The sequence below is a fragment of the Garra rufa genome, chromosome 11 (assembly GCF_049309525.1).
Source record: "Garra rufa chromosome 11, GarRuf1.0, whole genome shotgun sequence".
NCBI classification, from domain to species: domain Eukaryota; kingdom Metazoa; phylum Chordata; class Actinopteri; order Cypriniformes; family Cyprinidae; genus Garra; species Garra rufa.
The window spans coordinates 32,465,101-32,483,544 of NC_133371.1; the positions used below are offsets into that span (position 1 = coordinate 32,465,101).

The 18,444-nt window shown below is 33.7% G+C and overlaps 2 protein-coding genes across 2 annotated transcripts in view; both read right to left on the reverse strand.

The window, feature by feature from the left end:
• The window catches only part of kiaa0513 (KIAA0513 ortholog), a 15,866-nt gene extending 584 nt beyond the window's left edge, over positions 1–15,282 (reverse strand). Inside the window, exons 1-7 of the mRNA XM_073850181.1 lie at positions 15,212–15,282; positions 7,156–7,628; positions 5,440–5,539; positions 3,644–3,717; positions 3,422–3,492; positions 1,026–1,230; positions 841–942 (exon numbers count right to left, since the gene is read on the reverse strand). Coding sequence (XP_073706282.1) covers positions 841–942; positions 1,026–1,230; positions 3,422–3,492; positions 3,644–3,717; positions 5,440–5,539; positions 7,156–7,526 — 923 coding nt within the window. The 5' untranslated portion in view covers positions 7,527–7,628; positions 15,212–15,282. The remainder of the gene's footprint in view (positions 1–840; positions 943–1,025; positions 1,231–3,421; positions 3,493–3,643; positions 3,718–5,439; positions 5,540–7,155; positions 7,629–15,211) is intronic.
• Positions 15,283–17,082: 1,800 nt separating this feature from the next.
• Positions 17,083–18,341, reverse strand: ces3 (carboxylesterase 3). Its single transcript, XM_073851125.1, has 4 exons — positions 17,805–18,341; positions 17,576–17,722; positions 17,384–17,456; positions 17,083–17,303 (listed from the first exon to the last, which is right to left on the reverse strand). Exons 1-4 carry the CDS (start codon positions 17,860–17,862, stop codon positions 17,135–17,137), a joined length of 447 nt encoding a protein of 148 aa, XP_073707226.1. The 5' UTR covers positions 17,863–18,341; the 3' UTR covers positions 17,083–17,134.
• Between the last annotated feature and the right edge of the window lie 103 nt (positions 18,342–18,444).

Genomic DNA, 18,444 nt, shown 5'->3' on the forward strand with positions numbered 1-18,444 from the left:
CGGTGAACTATCACCTTTTAGTGATAGTATAGTATCAATTTAAAGGTGATAGTGATATAAATAATCAGGTGATATAGTGATATAAATAATCAGGTCCCAGATGGTTTCGTCACTTTTTGAGGTCCCCCTGAAACATTTCCGTTGTGGACCGATCTATATGCAGCGCGTTTGTTAGTTTGCAGCGCCCTCGTGTGTTTGCAGCGTGTTTCTGAGTTTGGTTGTGTTGTGAGATTTGCAGCGCGTTTCCCGTATTTGTGTTTGCGTTGCGAGGATTTGCAGCGCCCTGTGTTGTCAAACGGATGAAGATGTTCTTAATTGTTGTCGTTTTTTCTGTTTGCATGTGTTTTCTTGTTTGCAGCGCGTTGGCCTCTGTCGGCCACCGTAGAAATAACCCCTTTAAAACACTGACAGGATGGCACAAATGTGGTCCATAAATGTGGTTCAAATCCTGATTATGTGAAAGGATACATTTTAGGAACAACTTGAGCTGTAAATTTCAATATTATGTAGGAAAAAAAAAGATTATTGACAACCTACCAAATGGGCTGCTGTTTCAGGTGTGTGTACAAGTAAATTTTCTCCTCTTCTTTTCTATCTGGAGAGAGAGGGGGGAGAAACTACAGGATACACAAACAGAAATAAACACAGTTAATACCTTAAACACCTACACATGTCTACAGAAATTATCCCTCTGGGTTAAAGGTCTTGCTAAACAGCACAGAATGGTTTGGGTGACCAACCCAGATTCTTAACCACTAAATCACATCACTACTATACAAAGAGAAAACCCTAAGTGAGACATCAAAAAACTGCTATAACATAGACATAACAAGAGGTTACCACAGGTGAGAACTAGAGAACACCTGATTAAAAAACACAGTGGTGGTACATTGTGAACTACCTGGAGTTTTGGTTTTCTGTTCTGCGGGTTTGTCTGTGTCTCTGAGGAGGACAGAACGAGAACAGGATAAGTTTGAGACTGGCAGAAGCGTTACTAATTAAAAGAGTGACAGAAAATCACCCACTCATTCTTTCGGCCCAAGGGTCCTCTCAGTTTGCTCTCCAGACCCCCAAAGAATCCTTTAACATCAGACTTAGCGGAGGTGTTTTTGAGCAGTCGCTCCGCGATATCTTTCTTCCCAGAGAGCCAGACCTTTCCACTGCGCAGGTACGAGTCGATCCCCCCGCTGGGCCTCTCCAGCAGCTCTGTGGGAGACAGCTGCGACTTACCTGTCGCACGCATATATTCATTACAAATTAAAATGAATTTCATTAAAAAGCCATACTAGGCAGTCACACGCTGTGTATATTATGAGTGAGAATCTCTTTAGGCACCTTACAATTAGATTTCAATTTAAAAATCATGATTTGATTGCAAAACGATTCTTAAAGGGAACTTGTAAGGCTTAACATAAATGTAATTGATGTCTCTTTCTGAAATATGTAGTAGAAAACCCATGAAAGATTGTTATATCATATTTTGGACAATGTTATTATTTCGATAATGTTAAATAGTTGCACTCCTGGCGCTACCTGTTGCTATTTTTACCGCAACACAACCACAGCTGCTAAAAGAGCTTACAGGTGGCGATGAATATAAGTGTAGGCTTAAACCAAATGCCGTGCTATCGATTTTCCAGAAAAAAATCTAAACACTCCTGAAATTCACACTAAGAAACTCATGACAAGCGCCGCATGTTTACATCCTGCCAGGATGGCATCTAGGGTTTCTTGTCTCTGCCATTTGTAAGTTCTTTGAGTAGCTGTGGTCTACTAAAAGCCTCAAAGCCATCAGGGCTTAAGTGGAGAGAACAAAGACGCTGGTCTTTAGGAAGTTTTATCCATCCACAGGCATCTTTCCATTCTTTTCTTCTTTTCTTATCGCTATGAAAGCAGTAAAGACTTGCATCGTTTCTCTTGTTGCCCTTCAACTGAAAATTACAACCAAAAGCCACACATGACTCAGTATTTCTTTTTCCGAGTTGTGTATTCCAAGTTGTTTTGCTGTAAAAATAGAACGAGGTAGAACCAGTAGCTCACAAAGTGCAACCATTTTACATCACTGAAAGTAATGGCGTCCCCAATAGTACAAAATACGTAAGAAACGATGTGGATTTTTGAAATAACGTAATTTTTTTCATTGGTTTTCTACTATATATGTGACCCTGGACCACAAAACCAGTCTTAAGTCGCTGGGGTATATTTTTAGCAATAGCCAAAAATACTTTGTATGGGTCAAAATTATTGATTTTTCTTTTATGCCAAAAATCATTAGGAAATTATGTAAAGATCATGTTCCATGAAGATTTTTTGTAAAATTCCTACTGTAAATACATCAAAATGTAATTTTTCATTAGTTATATGCATTGTTAAGAACTTAATTTGGACAACTTTAAAGGTGATTTTCTCAGTATTTAGATTTTTTTGCACCCTCAGATTCCAGATTTTCAAATAGATGTATCTCGGCCAAATATTGTCCTATCCTAACAAACCATACATCAATAGAAAGCTTATTTATTGAGCTTTCATCTCAGTTTTGTAAAATTTAACCTTATGACTGGTTTTGTAGTCCAGGGTCACATATTTTAGTACAAGAGATCATTTGTCTAGACTTAATACCCGGATACAGAAATACAGTAAATACAGTAATATTGTGAAATATTTTAAATAAGTAACTCTTTTCTATTTTAGTATATTTTAAAATGTAATTTATTTCTGTGATGACAAAGCTGAATTTTCTTTAAAAAAATTAATCTATTTGAAATAGAAATATTTTGTAATACCATATGTCTATACTGTCACCTTTAAACAATTAAATGTATCCTTGCTAAATAATTATTAATAGTCATAACAGTCATAAGGTTTAGCAGAAAACTGAATAACTAAGCCTTCCATTGATGTATGGTTTGTTAGGATAGGACCATATTTGGTTGAGATACAACTATTTTAAATTTGGAAACTGAGGGTCCAAAAAGAAAAAATCGAAATATCGAGAAAATTGCCTTTAAAGTTGTCCAAGTTCTTAGCAATGCATATTACTAATAAATTTTAAAGTCTTCCAAATGAAGCTTAAAATAATAATAAAACTTAAAATAAAAATGGATAATTTTGACCCATAAAATGTATTGTTGGCTATTGCTACAAATATACCCGTGCAACTTATGACTGGTTTTGTGGTCCAGGGTCACATATGTACCTTTTCCCACATCACTAGTTTTTATACCAGGTCATATAAACCAGCCTCCATTGAAAACACATTAAAATGACATTGTTAAATTTTTCCAAAACAATAAGAGGCAGTGCCAGTAATGTCTGAGTCATAGGCTGTAACAGGAAGTGAGAGGAGGTCTGGACGTTTCTTTATCAGATTCTTACATTCTCCACAGTATGCTTGCTTAATAGTAATGGTGAACTCTCTTACCCATGTGGTAATATGTGAAGCACATGGTCATGAGGTGTTTGGCTGGGCCATAATCATCCACCTGGTGACATCTGTCAGTCAATCATATATGGGTCACATGTAAGTCACACATTGATTTGCCAAGAGTTCAACAGAAAATTTACGAATTTGCTCTCAGCAGTTTGGTTTGGCTTCCATGTAATGTCAAACATACAACTGAGATATTATCGCTGATATACTTACTCAAATAAAACAACGGCGAAGGACTGAACCAGCCTGTAGAACGTTTGTTCACTCACACATTTGGAGTGGCAGCGCTGCAAACACAAAGCATGGTTATCATCACAACTGTGTTTGGTTATGCACATTTTATTGCACAAGTTCTCTTAATCTTTGAGAAAGAGATTGGTACATGGAGTCTATATGTGACCCTGGACCACAAAAGCAGTTTTAAGTAGCACAGGTATATTTGTAGCAATAGCCAAAAATACATTGTAGCCTATGGGTCAAAATTATCGATTTTTCTTTTAAGTAAAGATTATGTTCCACATCCTCTTTTTTTTTAAAAAGATTTTAAAAGCATCACATTATAATGTACAGTGAAAAATGGATAATCATTTTCAAATTTGTTAAAGATTACATTTAACAGCATTGAGTTTTCCAAAAATGGGTGTGTAGCCCGCTTCATTATTTTGTGTTGCTTCATAAAATCCTTTGTTGCAAAAGGTTGTGTTGATGAATACATTTGCTAATTTTTTTGCTATGTTTAGTATGTGACAGGAAAAATAGGCTTATTACAGCTGTTTTTCACATGCACAGCGTGATCACTCTAACCTGTTAAACAGAGGTGAAGAAATTAATATGCACCATTCACACACACTGTGTTATTTTAGAGTTACTTATATTGTTGCAGCATTTCAATTCTCTAAAACTATTTTAAACAGTACTAAATTTACAGTGAGGAAAAATATTATTTGATCCCCTGCTGATTTTGTACTTTTGCCCACTGACAACGAAATGATCAGTCTATAATTTTAATGGTAGGTTTATCTGAACATTGAGAGACAGAATAACAACAAAGACATCCAGAAAAACGCAATTCAAAAACGTTATAAATTGATTTACATTTTAATGAGTGAAATAATTATTTGACCGCTTCACAAAACATGACTTAGTACTTGGTGGCAAAACCCTTATTGGCAATCACAGAGGTTAGACGTTTCTCGTAGTAGTAGTTTGCACACATCTTAGGATGGATTTTGTCCCTCTCCTTATTGCAGACCCTCTCCAAGTCATTAAGGTTTCGAGGCTGACGTTTGGCAACTCGCTCCACAGATTCCTCACCGTTCTCATGATCATTGAAGCTCTTGCATGGAGCCCCAGACAGAGGGAGGTTGACAGTTATTTTGTGTTTCTTTCATTTGCATAATCACACCAACTGTTGTCACCTTCTCACCAAGCTGCTTGGCAATGGTCTTGTAACCCATTCCAGCCTTGTGTAGGTCTACACTCTTGTCCCTGACATTCTTGGACAGCTCTTTGGTCTTGGCCATGGTGGAGAGTTTGGAAACTGATTGATTGCTTCTGTGGACAGGTGTCTTTTATACAGGTAACAAGCTGTGATTAGGAGCACTCCCTTTATGAGAGTGGTCCTTATCTCAGCTTTTTACCTGCATAAAAGAGACCTGGGAGCCAGAAATCTTGCTGACTGATAGGGAATCAAATACTTATTTCACTCTTTAAAATGCAAATCAAATCAAATCTCTCACTGTTAAAATAAATCTACCATTTAAATTATAGACTGATCATTTCTTTGTCAGCGGGCAAATGTACAAAATCAGCAGGGTATCAAATAATTTTTTTCCTCACTGTAGTTAACAATAACAGCACTGTTCACACATCTAAGCTGCAGAATGTGTAAAAAAAGGTCTAAACCATCACCATAATAACTTATACAATTAAAATTAAAATGTTTGGAAATTGGAATAGCGATGCAGTGATTGTGTTTTCATGCTTGCTTAGCGTTGCTGCTTTCATACCTGCGCACTGACATATTTGGCGAACCACTCCCTGCCTTTTCCGTTCTCTCCAGTGCACAGCTCTCCAAAGTGAGCCTTCTCTTCCTGATCAAAGTCCTCCCTGAGCGAGGAAAAGAGAATTAAAGGAACCAGGAGTAGCAGCAGGAAGAGAAAGGGACAGGGAGAGCAGAAGAGTACTTTAAACTATAGGAACAAATGCATACATATACATAAGTTGACATGTGTGACTATAATTCGATTATTCTGACTAAAGTTTCTTCCTCATTCAAGAGAACAGTTCACCAAAAAAATAAAAGTGTTTCAAATCCCTATGACTTTCTATGGAAGCCAGTTTCTGCCACTGAATGAAAATGTAAAAAAAGGCAACTTTTTATCTCACAAGTCTGACTCGCAATTGCAAGTTATAAAATCAGAATTGCAAGATATAAACTCACAATTCTGACAACTCACAACTCACTTTTTCTTCTCAGAATTGTGATATAAACTTTTTACTCGCAAATTCGAGATTGTATCTTGCAATTCTCACTTATAAAGTCAGAATTGTGAGATATAAACTCACATATATCTCGCAATTGTGAATTTGTATCAATTCTGATATAAACTCACAATTCTTACTTTTTTCTTATAATTGTGATTATAATTACACAATTATAAGAAAAAGTCAGAATTGTGTCAGAATTGTGAGATAAAAAAATACATTCTGACATTTTTCTCTCACGTGAGTTTGTATCTCGCAATTCTGATTTTTGTATCTTGCAATTCTTTCTTTTTCAGAATTGTGATATAAACTCAATTAAGAGATTTGTCAGAATTGTGAGATAAAACTCGCAATTCTAACTTTTTTCTCACAAATTTGAGTTTATATCTCGCAATTCTGACTTTTTTCTTAGAATTGTGAAATATACTCAGTTGCGAGAAAAAGTCAGAACTATGAGATAAAAACTCTACATGACTGACTTTTTTCTGGCAAATGCAAATTTGTATCTCGCAATTCAGAATTTTTTTCTTGCATTTGCGAGTTTATGTCACAATTCTGACTTTTTTTCTGACAATTCGGAGAAAAAAAGTAAATTGCGACAAACTCATTTGCGAGAAAAACAATTGTAAGATAAAAATGATTAATTCCGACTTTATCGCAAATGCAAGTTTGTATCTCACAGTTCTAACTTTTTTCTCACAGTTGCGAGTTAATTGCATGTTATAAAGTCAGAACTGCGAGATATAAACTTGCAATTCTGAGAAAAAAAAAGTCACAATTGCGAGATATTGCTAGTTTATCTCACAATTCTGACTTTATTTCTTGGAATTATGAGTTTATTTCTCAGAATTTAGTTTAAAACTCACAATTTTGAGAATTCGGAGAAAATAAGTCAGAATTGTATATCTCGCAATTCTGACTTTATAACTCACAATTGCGAGTTTAGAAAAAAGTAAAAACTGCAAAATGTAAACTCAGTAGCATTGCATCTTGTATGAATGAGATTTGTGAGCTATGGCAAAATTTGTCAAAAGAAAAAGTTATATTTGCTTTGTTCCTCAAAATTATCACATGGCTTCAGAAGACTTGGAATATGCACACAAGTCACTTTCAAAAAATTTTATGGTGCTATTTTGTCCTAACTCTAGTTTTATGAAAGACAGCAGCAGCATTAACATTCTGCAAAACATCTCTTTTTGTGTTCTATGCTGACACATGTAGTTTGTGAAGCAAATCACCTTCCATGGAAGAGCTTGGCCACGTAGGTTTTCATGAATGCTCTTATCTCCGTCTCCTCTGCGTCCTCAGCGCTGTGACTGGAGCAGGATGAGGACCGCCGCGTACTCGATGGGTGCGATGGGGATTCTGTGTCCTCATTGTCGCTGTCAGCAGATTCGGTAGCGTCACTGTCGACTTCTCTGTGGGAAGTATGTGTGGGTACCATTGGCTCTGGTAGAAGGGGCTCCATGGTGGCATCGCTCGTAGGCTCAGGGACGAGAGGCTCAGATGAGAAAAAGCCCACCCCACTGGGAGGTCCGAGGACAGAGGGTGCTGTCCCTTCTGGGGGCGAGTCAAAGTCTATGAGGTTGTTCACCACGGCCCCCTCCATACTTTGTTATGGGGCAATTCAGTCACTAGGTGAGATATGATGTCAGCTAAAAAAAACTCAGAGGTTGTTTGTAGCTCCACAATTTTGTCACATCGGCTGGACCTAAAAAAAAGAACAAATAATCCATGTGACATCAGAAAGCTCTCAGATTTGATCAAAAATATCTTAATTAGTGTTTCAAACATGAACAAAGGTCTTATGTGTTTAGAACATGAGGGTGACTAATTAATAACCTATTTTTCATTTTTAGGTGAACTATACCTTTAATCGATATTTTTTGTATTTATTTAATGAAAAGAGCATTAAAATAGAAATCTTTTATAACATATCTTGAAAAAATGCTGAATTTCTTTAAACTACTCTTTTCTTGCTCAACCTATACTTTCGAATGGTATCGTATAATATATTTTTAACATTATTTTATTTATTATATATAATTATATTATAAGATTCAGGCATTCAAAACATTTTCATGAAGTGTAAGATTATGGTAGAGTGCTTTAATGTCCTCTTTTGTGGTAAACTTCCTTGCAGCTGTGTTTATACAGACGGACCACAGCATGAAGCAACGCAGAGTCTGTCAGAGCCTGTTAATACGATGTTGCATTATTATGAAACCCATTGCACAGAATCTCAGTGCAAACGCATGTGTTACTATGAAGCACTAGACATAGTGTGCAACCACAATGATGCCATCTGTTTAATACAGTGAGTGTCTTTCCCTCTCAGACCTTTAGGACATCAAATATGGTATTGATTTGATATCATAGATACAGTATAATATACACAAGTACTTAATCTTGCCTGTGTGAAAATGCCATCTGCTCCTCATACAACTCAAGTGACATATCCTTCTCAAATGAAAGGCTAGTTCACTTTGCCCCGAAAGACGCCAGTGGTTATGTTGGATCAGTGGAGTGTTAAAGGGACAGTTCAAAAATGAAAAATGTTTATATCTTGCAATTCTGACCTTATTTCTTAGAATTATGGGTTTATTTCTCAGAATTGTAAGTTTAAATCTCACAATTCTGAGAAAAATGTTAAAATTGGAAGAAAAAAGTCACAATTACCTTTTTTAATATTTTTATTTAGTGGCAGAAATGAGCTTCTGTAACTTCCTTACTGCAATGGAGAACAAAAGTATATTTTCAATACCACAAAAGTGCAGTCACAAAGGGTTGTCAAGCTCTAACAAGGACAAAAAAAAAAAAAAAATATATATATATATATATATATATATATATATATATAGCCCCAAAAGATGCCAGTGGTTATGTTGGATCAGTGTTAAAAAGATTTTATGTCACCATCATCCTAATTTTGTTAGCTAGTTAGCTAGAAAAATATACTCTAGAGGAGCATTTTGCTAAATAGATGCACCATATAACATGTTCATTATGATTTTTACTGTTCAAGTGTTGGCTGTCATACAACAAAAGAACAGTAAAAATCATAATGTTTTAATCATAATTAAAACAATTTAAATGTTTATATTTCAGAAAATGACTCAAGGTATAAATATAATTATGTAGTTGTGACTTTATTATTATAAAAACTTGTTTTTGGGTAATTTAAGCGTTTGTACTGTATATAAATCAGTTCATTTTACCTTCAGTATTATAGTAATGTAGTACCAACTGACTCTCATATATATATTTTAGAGCATTAGTTAATTATAAGATTTGGCATGTACTATACTTGATATATATCCAGTATAATTGATATTGAATTGAATCGAATCGAACGCTTGTGAATCGAATTGAATCATGCAATTTGTCTCAAACCCCGGCCCTACTGTGTAACTTACTTCAGAATGAAACTTTGAGATTTTTTTTTTTACATTTTGGGATTAATTTGATCTATTAGGAACTGCTTGGAAAAGTAGTTTTTCGGCTATTGGTTAAAATTTTCCAGAAGTGATAACTGCAAGGCTACCAGAGTAGCAGCTTCTGTAAAATCGAATTGAATGAAAACAATATACAGTTGAGGTCAAACGTTTACATTCCCTTTTTCAGAATCTGCAAAATGTTAACTGTTTTACCAAATTAAGAGGGATCATACAAAACGCATGTTATTGTTTATTTAGTACTGACCTGAATAAGATATTTCACATAAAAGATGTTTACATATAGTCCACAAGAGAAAATATTAGTTGAATTTATAAAAATGACCTTGGTCAAAAGTTTACATACACTTGATTCGCAATACACTAAGAGCAGGGGGTGAAAACATTTTGAATTTGAAGATCAGGGTAAATTGATTTTGTCTTGTGAGAAACATGTAAGTATCTTCTGTAGTCTCTGAAGGGCAGTACTGAATGAAAAAAATATGACATTTAGGCAAATTAAGAAAAATTTCCATTCTGTTCAAAAGTTTTCACCCTCCGGCTCTTAATGCATTGTCTTTCCTTCTGGAGCATCAGTAAGCATTTGAACCTTCTGTAATAGCTGCATATGAGTCTCTCAATTGTCCTTAGTGTAAAAAGATGGATCTCAAAATCATAGTCATTGTTGGAAAGATTTCAAATACACAAAAATGCTGGAAAACCAATTTTGGGACTCATAAACAACTATTACTAAAACAAACAAACAACAGCTGTGGATCATTCAGGTAAGAACACAGTATTAAGAACCAAGGAGACATTCTTATAAATTCAACTGCTATTTTTTTTTTGTGGACTATATGTAAACATTTTATGTGAAATGTCTTATTCAGGTCAGTACAAAATAAACAGTAACATGCATTTTGTATGATTCCTTTTATTTTGGTAAAATAATTAACATTTTGCAGATTTTAAAAGGGAAAAGTAAACGTTTGACCTCAACTGTCAACTGCAATTACCTGAATTACTTTTACAAGACTCAAAAAGGCCAGAAACTACATCCCCTTAGGCTTTTGACAAAACCCTGAGAAATGTATTAGGACTGAGAGGATGGTTACATAATGCAGAGCTGGAGGAGCGTGACTTGGCTGGCATACGTGCTCACAAGTGCACACACACACACACACACACACACACACACACACACACACACACACACACACACACACTGACCAGAATGAGTGTCAACTGCACCCGCCTCTTTTCACACTTATCTTTGAGAAGCACAAGGCGGAAAAAAACAGCTGTATGTTAGGGTGAGTGCTCAGACCAATACCAAACTACACATGGCTGCTTTTCTAGGAGAGCATGTTCTTTTGCGCTTTATAAATCTTAGCATTCAAGAGGGGTACATGCACATGCTGCAATTTTCCTGCCTCCCTGCAAAGGAGCACTACCCCCCTCTTTTTACTCCATCCATCCATCCATCCATTAAAATGCCCCTTCGTTGTGAGCCTTGAGGCCCAACACAGAGGATCTGCTGTCAGAGTGATAGGACACAGGCGAGCTGGTCCACTGATTTGAGGGTTAGGGTTACCAAAGCAGTGCAGTTATATCAGAGTCAGCAGTGCAGAGAGAAAGATAATTACATGTGTGATGAATGTCTCAGAGAGGGGGATATTGGGTTGGCTTGTGTGCAAGGTCAAGTCGGTCAAAAAACTAGAAAGCTTTTCATGACTTTTGCATCAAGGCCCAGATGTTACACTGAATGTCAAGCAGTGACACAACACCTGCTAAAATTCTTATCACACAGAAACATACAAAAATGTTAATAAAAGCAAACGCTAAAATTAAATTCACATAAATATATATGGGCCTTTCTACAGAATTGGTGCAAACTGCTGTGCTGTCCCACAACCAAAAAAAACATATTTAAAAAGCATTTATGTATTCAAATCTTAGATGTTTACTAAGATAATTTTATTATCTATTGAAACCCAAATAATATTATAAAATAATAAAATATCAGTAAGCTTAATATATATATATAGAATCATTTAGTGCATACTTGCAATTGGGAGGTGGCTGTCCTGAACCCTAACCCCTACATTTCAACTTATGAAAATGATATTGAAAATATTTTTGCAGTCTATTCCATTGTTGTTTTCTAAAAATACCTTTTTAAATTGTAACTTTGTAAATTATGAAATTTTATGTAAAAAAAACATGTCCCGTATTTTCATGTCGCTACTGAAACTGTATGTTTTAGTCCACTGGCTGAGACTGAGTTGAACTACACCCCTACATTTATGTTCAGGAAATATTTATGTCTCTCTTTCTCGTAGTTACATGGTGAGTAGATATGCCCCATCATTTTGAAGTAAACGTGTTCAAAACTAAGAAAAATTAGTGTGTAACTTTAAAGAACGTCACTACAGAACCAGTTTAGAACTGTGCTAGCTAACCATGTGCTGATTAGCATCTTTGAGCTAGGTTAAAAAGTAGCTAAAATTGTCAGTACCGAAACAGTCATGACTGAAACATTTGGTGACGTTTCGGTAGTGAGATCTTAGTTTTTTGGGGTGTTATCCCATTAAATTGGCACTGTCGTAACAGTCATCATTGTTTCGGTAATGACAAAAGGGAACACATAATCCTTTATTTGAGGGAAATAAACAGAATTTCACTGCCAAAACATTACTGTCACTTTCAAAAATGTGCTGTCACACCCGAAACATGGAATGTTTTGGCAAAAATAAAGTATATTAAATTATAAACTAAGATGTTATAATATAATGAGTGTTTGGTTTAGTGTATATATATATTCATACTAACAAATCCTACGTATGATCAACTCTTTGCCTTTTACAAAGAAAAATTGCATTCAAAATACAACAAATCTCATAAATTACACTTTAAATATTGTTCGAATTGTAATCGTTATTGATTTCCCTCTAAAAACATTTTAAGAAAATAGAAAAATAAATATACTGCTCAAAAAATAAAGGGAACACTTAAACAACACAATGTATCCGCAAGTGTTCCCTTTATTTTTTGAGCAGTATATATTTACAAGGAAGTTGTAAGCAAAAGCTTATAAAAAATAGGTAAATATATCCTTCTTATTAAATTATATATTACTGTGTTTCTGTAGTGACAAATTTGGGGAGATGACAAATATTCCAAAACTTTCTACTTTCTAAATACAATATGACTATTAACTGCACATTTACTGGAAATGTGTACCTCGGATATTATACAATTTGCATACATACAAAATTTGTGGGAAAAAACACAAGCCGTTTCTAACTCTGTCTTTGAACCAATTCTATAGAATGGCCCATCTATTATTTTGCATCATATCTATGCATTTTATTATTTGCATTTGTCATAGTTTTTTCCTGGCTGTCTCTGCTATCAGAACTGACCTGTAACCGACTCCTTTGAGAACCACTGAACTTGATCACTTGTTTATGCATTTCAAGCAAAATGCAAATATATACTGATTCAGATTACATGCTGGTATAAAAACAAGAAGTAAAACTGAGGATCTGCAGTAGGGAACAAAATAATTACTAACCATGCAGGATAGTGATACGCTACCAGACAAAACCCAGACAAAAAAAAAGCTCAGATTTCATCTAAATTTAAAAATCACGCAAAAGCTTGCAGATATCTATATATCAAGTGCGAATAATTTCTCAGTATACATGGTGTGAGAGAGCATGTGAAAATAAGACCACAGAGAGGTTAATCTGAGGTTGTTTCATTTGCATCATTACACAACATGTCCTTCTATTTCCTCAAGGGAAACCTCCCTCGGATCTGTCACGGTATCAGACGCTGTGAACTTAAGACTGTCGTCCTGTACGATCGAAGCTAGCTGCTGACCGATGCACACAATCAGACTCATAAACCAAGCCTAAATGGATCAATGCTTCTAACCAGAGAGCATCAGATTCAATAAAAGTCACATAAAATTACTCTTTTCCACGAGACACTGCACACAACGCGCAGACTGAGAATTGCTTCTAACACTGAGCTTTTCATCAATGACCTGCACTTGAATAGGACAAGAAAAATGATCCTCGGCTTGGCTGGAAACAAGAGCACTCTTATCTCAAACCACTAGAGTTTAAAAATATGTAGCCATGTTTATGAGGCCTGGATACCAGGTTTATCTGACTAATAGGACTCGGTGACCTGACTTTCCATAATAAAAAATGGGTTGTGATTGAAAAAATAAGGAAAACCTAACAAATGCTTGGGTCTTGTTAACAATAATTATCATAGCAACTTATATTTAAGCACATCGTGATTAAGGCTACAGATGACTTGAGTTATTGTGGTAAACTATAATCTCTATCAAAAACATTTTATTAAAGTTGTGATAAAATAAAATATAAATATAAGATGAAACCTTATAGAAAATTATACATTTTGCCTTGCCATTAAATAAAATTAAATATTTAAGGTGAAGCACTAATTGACTAAATACAAAAACACAATATGACTAAAAATTAAACTAAAATTAAAAGGAAAATATACAAGTCAAGTGAAAATATTATTTAAAAATAATATAATAATAATGGTGACAAATAATACTAAATACTGTATATGTGACCCTGGACCACAAAACCAGTCATAAGTTGCATGGGTATATTTTTGTAGCAATAGCCAACAATACATTTTAAAGGGTCAAAATTATTGATTTTTCTTTTATGCTAAAAATCATTACGATATTGAGTAAAGATCATGTTCCATGAAGATATTTTGTAAATTTCCTATCATAAATATATCAAAACTTAATTTTTGATTAGTAATATGCATTGCTAAGAACTTCATTTGGACAACTTAAAGGTAATTTTCTGAATATATTGATTTTTCAGATGCAAATAGTTGTATCTTTGCCAAATATTGACCTATTATTTAAACAATTGACCCTTATGGCTGTTTTTTTGGTCAAATGTCAAATATTATTCACAATGGCTTCTAAGTATAAATCAAGCACGGATCCAGTCAGTGTCTTTTTTTTTTTTTTTTACAACACACAAAGCAATTACTCACAACATGCTGAAATACTGTGTGAGTCAGGTGGCGTACCTGAAATAGCGAAAATAGAAAGATGAGAAGAAACTAGACTCCATGTAGTTGCAGGTAATACCATGGATTTCTCTACTGAAATCCATTTTACTTCTGCTTCAGCGCTTAGACGTTTTATTTTACTTGTCTTAAAATAGCACCTGTCAAAATACCAGCTTATCAAAGGACAATTCACTGGGTCCATCAAAACATTTCCTACAGTCATACTGGCTCTGTTTTTAGCCTCCATAACAAGTGCATATTTTCATTAACCCATAATGGATCAGCATCTGGTTGCTTGAAACACTGATGAAATAAAATAAGCACAGTGACAGTGGATGTGGGCAAACACTATCAAAATGCTATCTAGGTTTTGAGACACAGCCATGTTCTCAAAGCTCTCATCATTCATACTTTCTTCGCACCAGCACTGTATTAGTTTACTCTTGCAAAATGAATCCTCCCCCTCCACCTTCTTATTGTAAACAACACTGTGCAATCATATGGCACACTTTATAATGCGGAAAGGAAGACGGAAAATGCGTGAAGTACGCCAGTCTCGTTCATTCCGTCGCTAATTACATTTATATAACAATTCGCGCATATATTTATACGGGTATCTGCCTGCAACGTAATGAATATCAATAATGATGCTTTTTATTGACATGTCGTGTTCATTCGCGCTGCGTACATAAGAAAATTGCATTATTGATATGACAACACCTGTGTTCTAGCTGCTAACGTCAAGTCCCCAGAAAAAGTCTTGTAAGATGATACTTACCCTGAATGTTTCAGCTGGAGCTTCGTCTTCCCAGCGCGTAAGATGTTCAGGCTGCTCTGAACTGGTCTGAGTGTGCGCATGCGCAACAATATCAGTAGCGGATGGGGGAATCCAGTGACGTCGCCTAGATGGCACGTGACTGCACACTGCGTATTTTTTAGTGTTCACGATTGATGTTGGCAGTTGGAAATACACCTTCGCATTCAATATTAGTGTTATTGCATCATACTAATAAATAACACACATTTTATTTTTATGATACACATTCACAAATTGTCCAGAAATGAATGTAGCCATAAAAAAATAAAAAATCAAATATAATGCATAATGTAGTTGTAAATAAATCGTAAAAAAAGTGTGTGTGTGTGTATATACATATACACACACACACACACACACACACACACACACACACACACACACACACACACACATATATATATATATATATATATATATATATATATATATACATATATATATATACATATATATATATATATATATATATACACATATATATATATATATATATATATATATATATACACATATATATATATATATATAATAAAAATAAAATAAAATGATAAAAAAGATACATGATAAAATGATACATTATATATATATATATATATATATATATATATATATATAGTTGGAAATATACCTTCACATTCTATATTATAATTATTGCATAAAACTAATAAAAAAAACATATTTTATTTTTATGATACACAGTAACAAAAATTCCAGAAATGAATATGTAGCCATAATAAAACATATATGATTAATCATCTATCTATATAAAATCTATCTATATAAAACATTTTATAATTCATAATTTTGTTGTAAATACATCTTACTAATCAAATGTATTTATATTTTAATACATATAAAAAGTGTGTGTGTGTATATATCTATATAATAAAAATAAAATAAAGATGATATATTTATTTATTATACATAATAATTGTATTAATTATATATTATAAATGTTATATATATATATATATATATATATATATATATATATATACAATAGAAATTGATACATTTATATATTATATATAATTAATTATATGTATTTTATATAATAAATATTACATATACTTTTGTTGTAGATAAATCTCACTATATTTATATACATAATTTATTATATATATATTTACTATATATATATAATATACACACACACATAACAGATTTATATAATGCACAATTTTGTTGTAAATAAATCTTACTAATCAAGTGTTTTTATATTTCAATATATAAGTGTGTGTGTATATGTGTGTGTGTATGTATGTATATATATATATATATATATATATATATATATATATACTGTATATAATAATAAAAATGAAAAAACAAATATTAAAGTATATATTAATCTATTCTTCATCATTAATGTAATATTAAAAAAATCCATGCATGTATATATATTTATCTATATTTACATAAAGACTTAATAAATAGTAAATAAATAATAAAAACAAATAAATAGTATTGTATTATAAATACTGAAATATGAAATCATTTGATTGGAAAGATTTCATTTGATTTTCAACAAAATTATTATTATTATTTTTTTTTTACCATTTGATACTATCTATCTGTATCTTTTTTCACTATTTGATATATAAATAGTAGTATAAATTTTTATTTTCTAATAAAGCAATCCGAAATGATTTGGTCTGTTTTTGTTATCATATTTCCCTATAAAATACAGACAAACAGATCAGATTTTGGCTGGATTTGAGAAAAATAGAAAAATGTGGAGAAAATCTTGTTGCAAACCAACACACAAAAGGTTTCTCTGGGAGCAATTTCACAGCATGGAGACAAAAATAATTATTTACACACAGAAGTGCAAATTAGATTTTATTTATAGTAGAAGCATTCTGTTTATTGGTGAAATAACTAATTAGGTTTGTGGAGTGCTGCAAGCTTTTTAGGTAATTCCTCAGTGAAAAAGCGCAGCTTGTCCATCTTTAGATCCTGTCCCTCAGTTTGCTGCAATCCCAGGTTCATGTATTTATTAGACTTGTCGTACACAGGCCAGTGCACCAGATTGGGACCATTTGGTGAGCTGTGGAAAATAATCATTATTTAAGGAATAAAGGACCATCATTAACTAATGCTCTGTCCAGCCACTGATGTACTACTTACCCAGTACGAATAAAGTTAGCCCAGTATGCCATGGTGGTTCTGCATAGTTGGTTTTCCTCCTCAGTTAGTGGTCCTGTAGATGATAAAGATTTGTGAATACCGTTTTTTCTTTCAATTATTTGCAGTTTCCAGTCTAAATGTCTAGTATCATAATAATATGCCAATAATATGCAAATTCTTAGATCTACATACCCACTTTGATATGGCCATCCCAAAAGCAGGCCCCAAACACAAATCCAAGTTCATCACCATGGTCAGCTTTCACAAAGCTGGGTCTGAGATCTTTATATAAACTGGGTCGGTGCTGGAACTCATACATATACACAGGAACTCCAGCATCTGTAAAGTTATAATATAAGATGATGCAAAATAAAGCAAACCAACAGTAAAACATTACTGATGGAGAAATATTGCAACCAACCTCTGTGGTAAGATGCAACCGTAATGGAGGGAATCACCATAAAAAGATCCCCCAGCATCTCAGTAAATGCATCACGAATGTCCTCTGGAGTTTGAGCATTTTTTAGGTATTCTTCTGCTAGGATTTCATTGAGTCCAGACTTCTACAATGACAGAATAAAGGATTATAGAGTCTCCTAAATGCTGTTTTGTACTTTGTTCACTAGAGGGAGCCAAATGCTATTAAATTAGCCAGACTGAGTTAATCCAAGTAAATTCATTTGCATTTTATCTCTGTTTTAGCTTCTAAACCACTACCAATGTGACCCTGGACCACAAAACCAGTCTTAAGTAGCAGGGGCATATTGTAGCAATAGGCAAGAATACATTGTATGGGTCATTGTATGCCAAAAATCATTAGGTAAGTAAATATCATGTTCCTACCTTAAATATATCAAAGCTTATTTTTTGATTAATAATATGCATGGCTAAGAATTTTAAAGACAATTTTAAAGGTGATTTTCTCAGTATTTAGAATTTTTTTGCACCCTCAGATTCCAGATTTTCAAATAGTTGTATCTAACTGTATTTACCAAATATTGTCCTATTCTAACAAACCATACACCAATGAAAAGCTTTCAGACGAAGTATAAATCTCAATT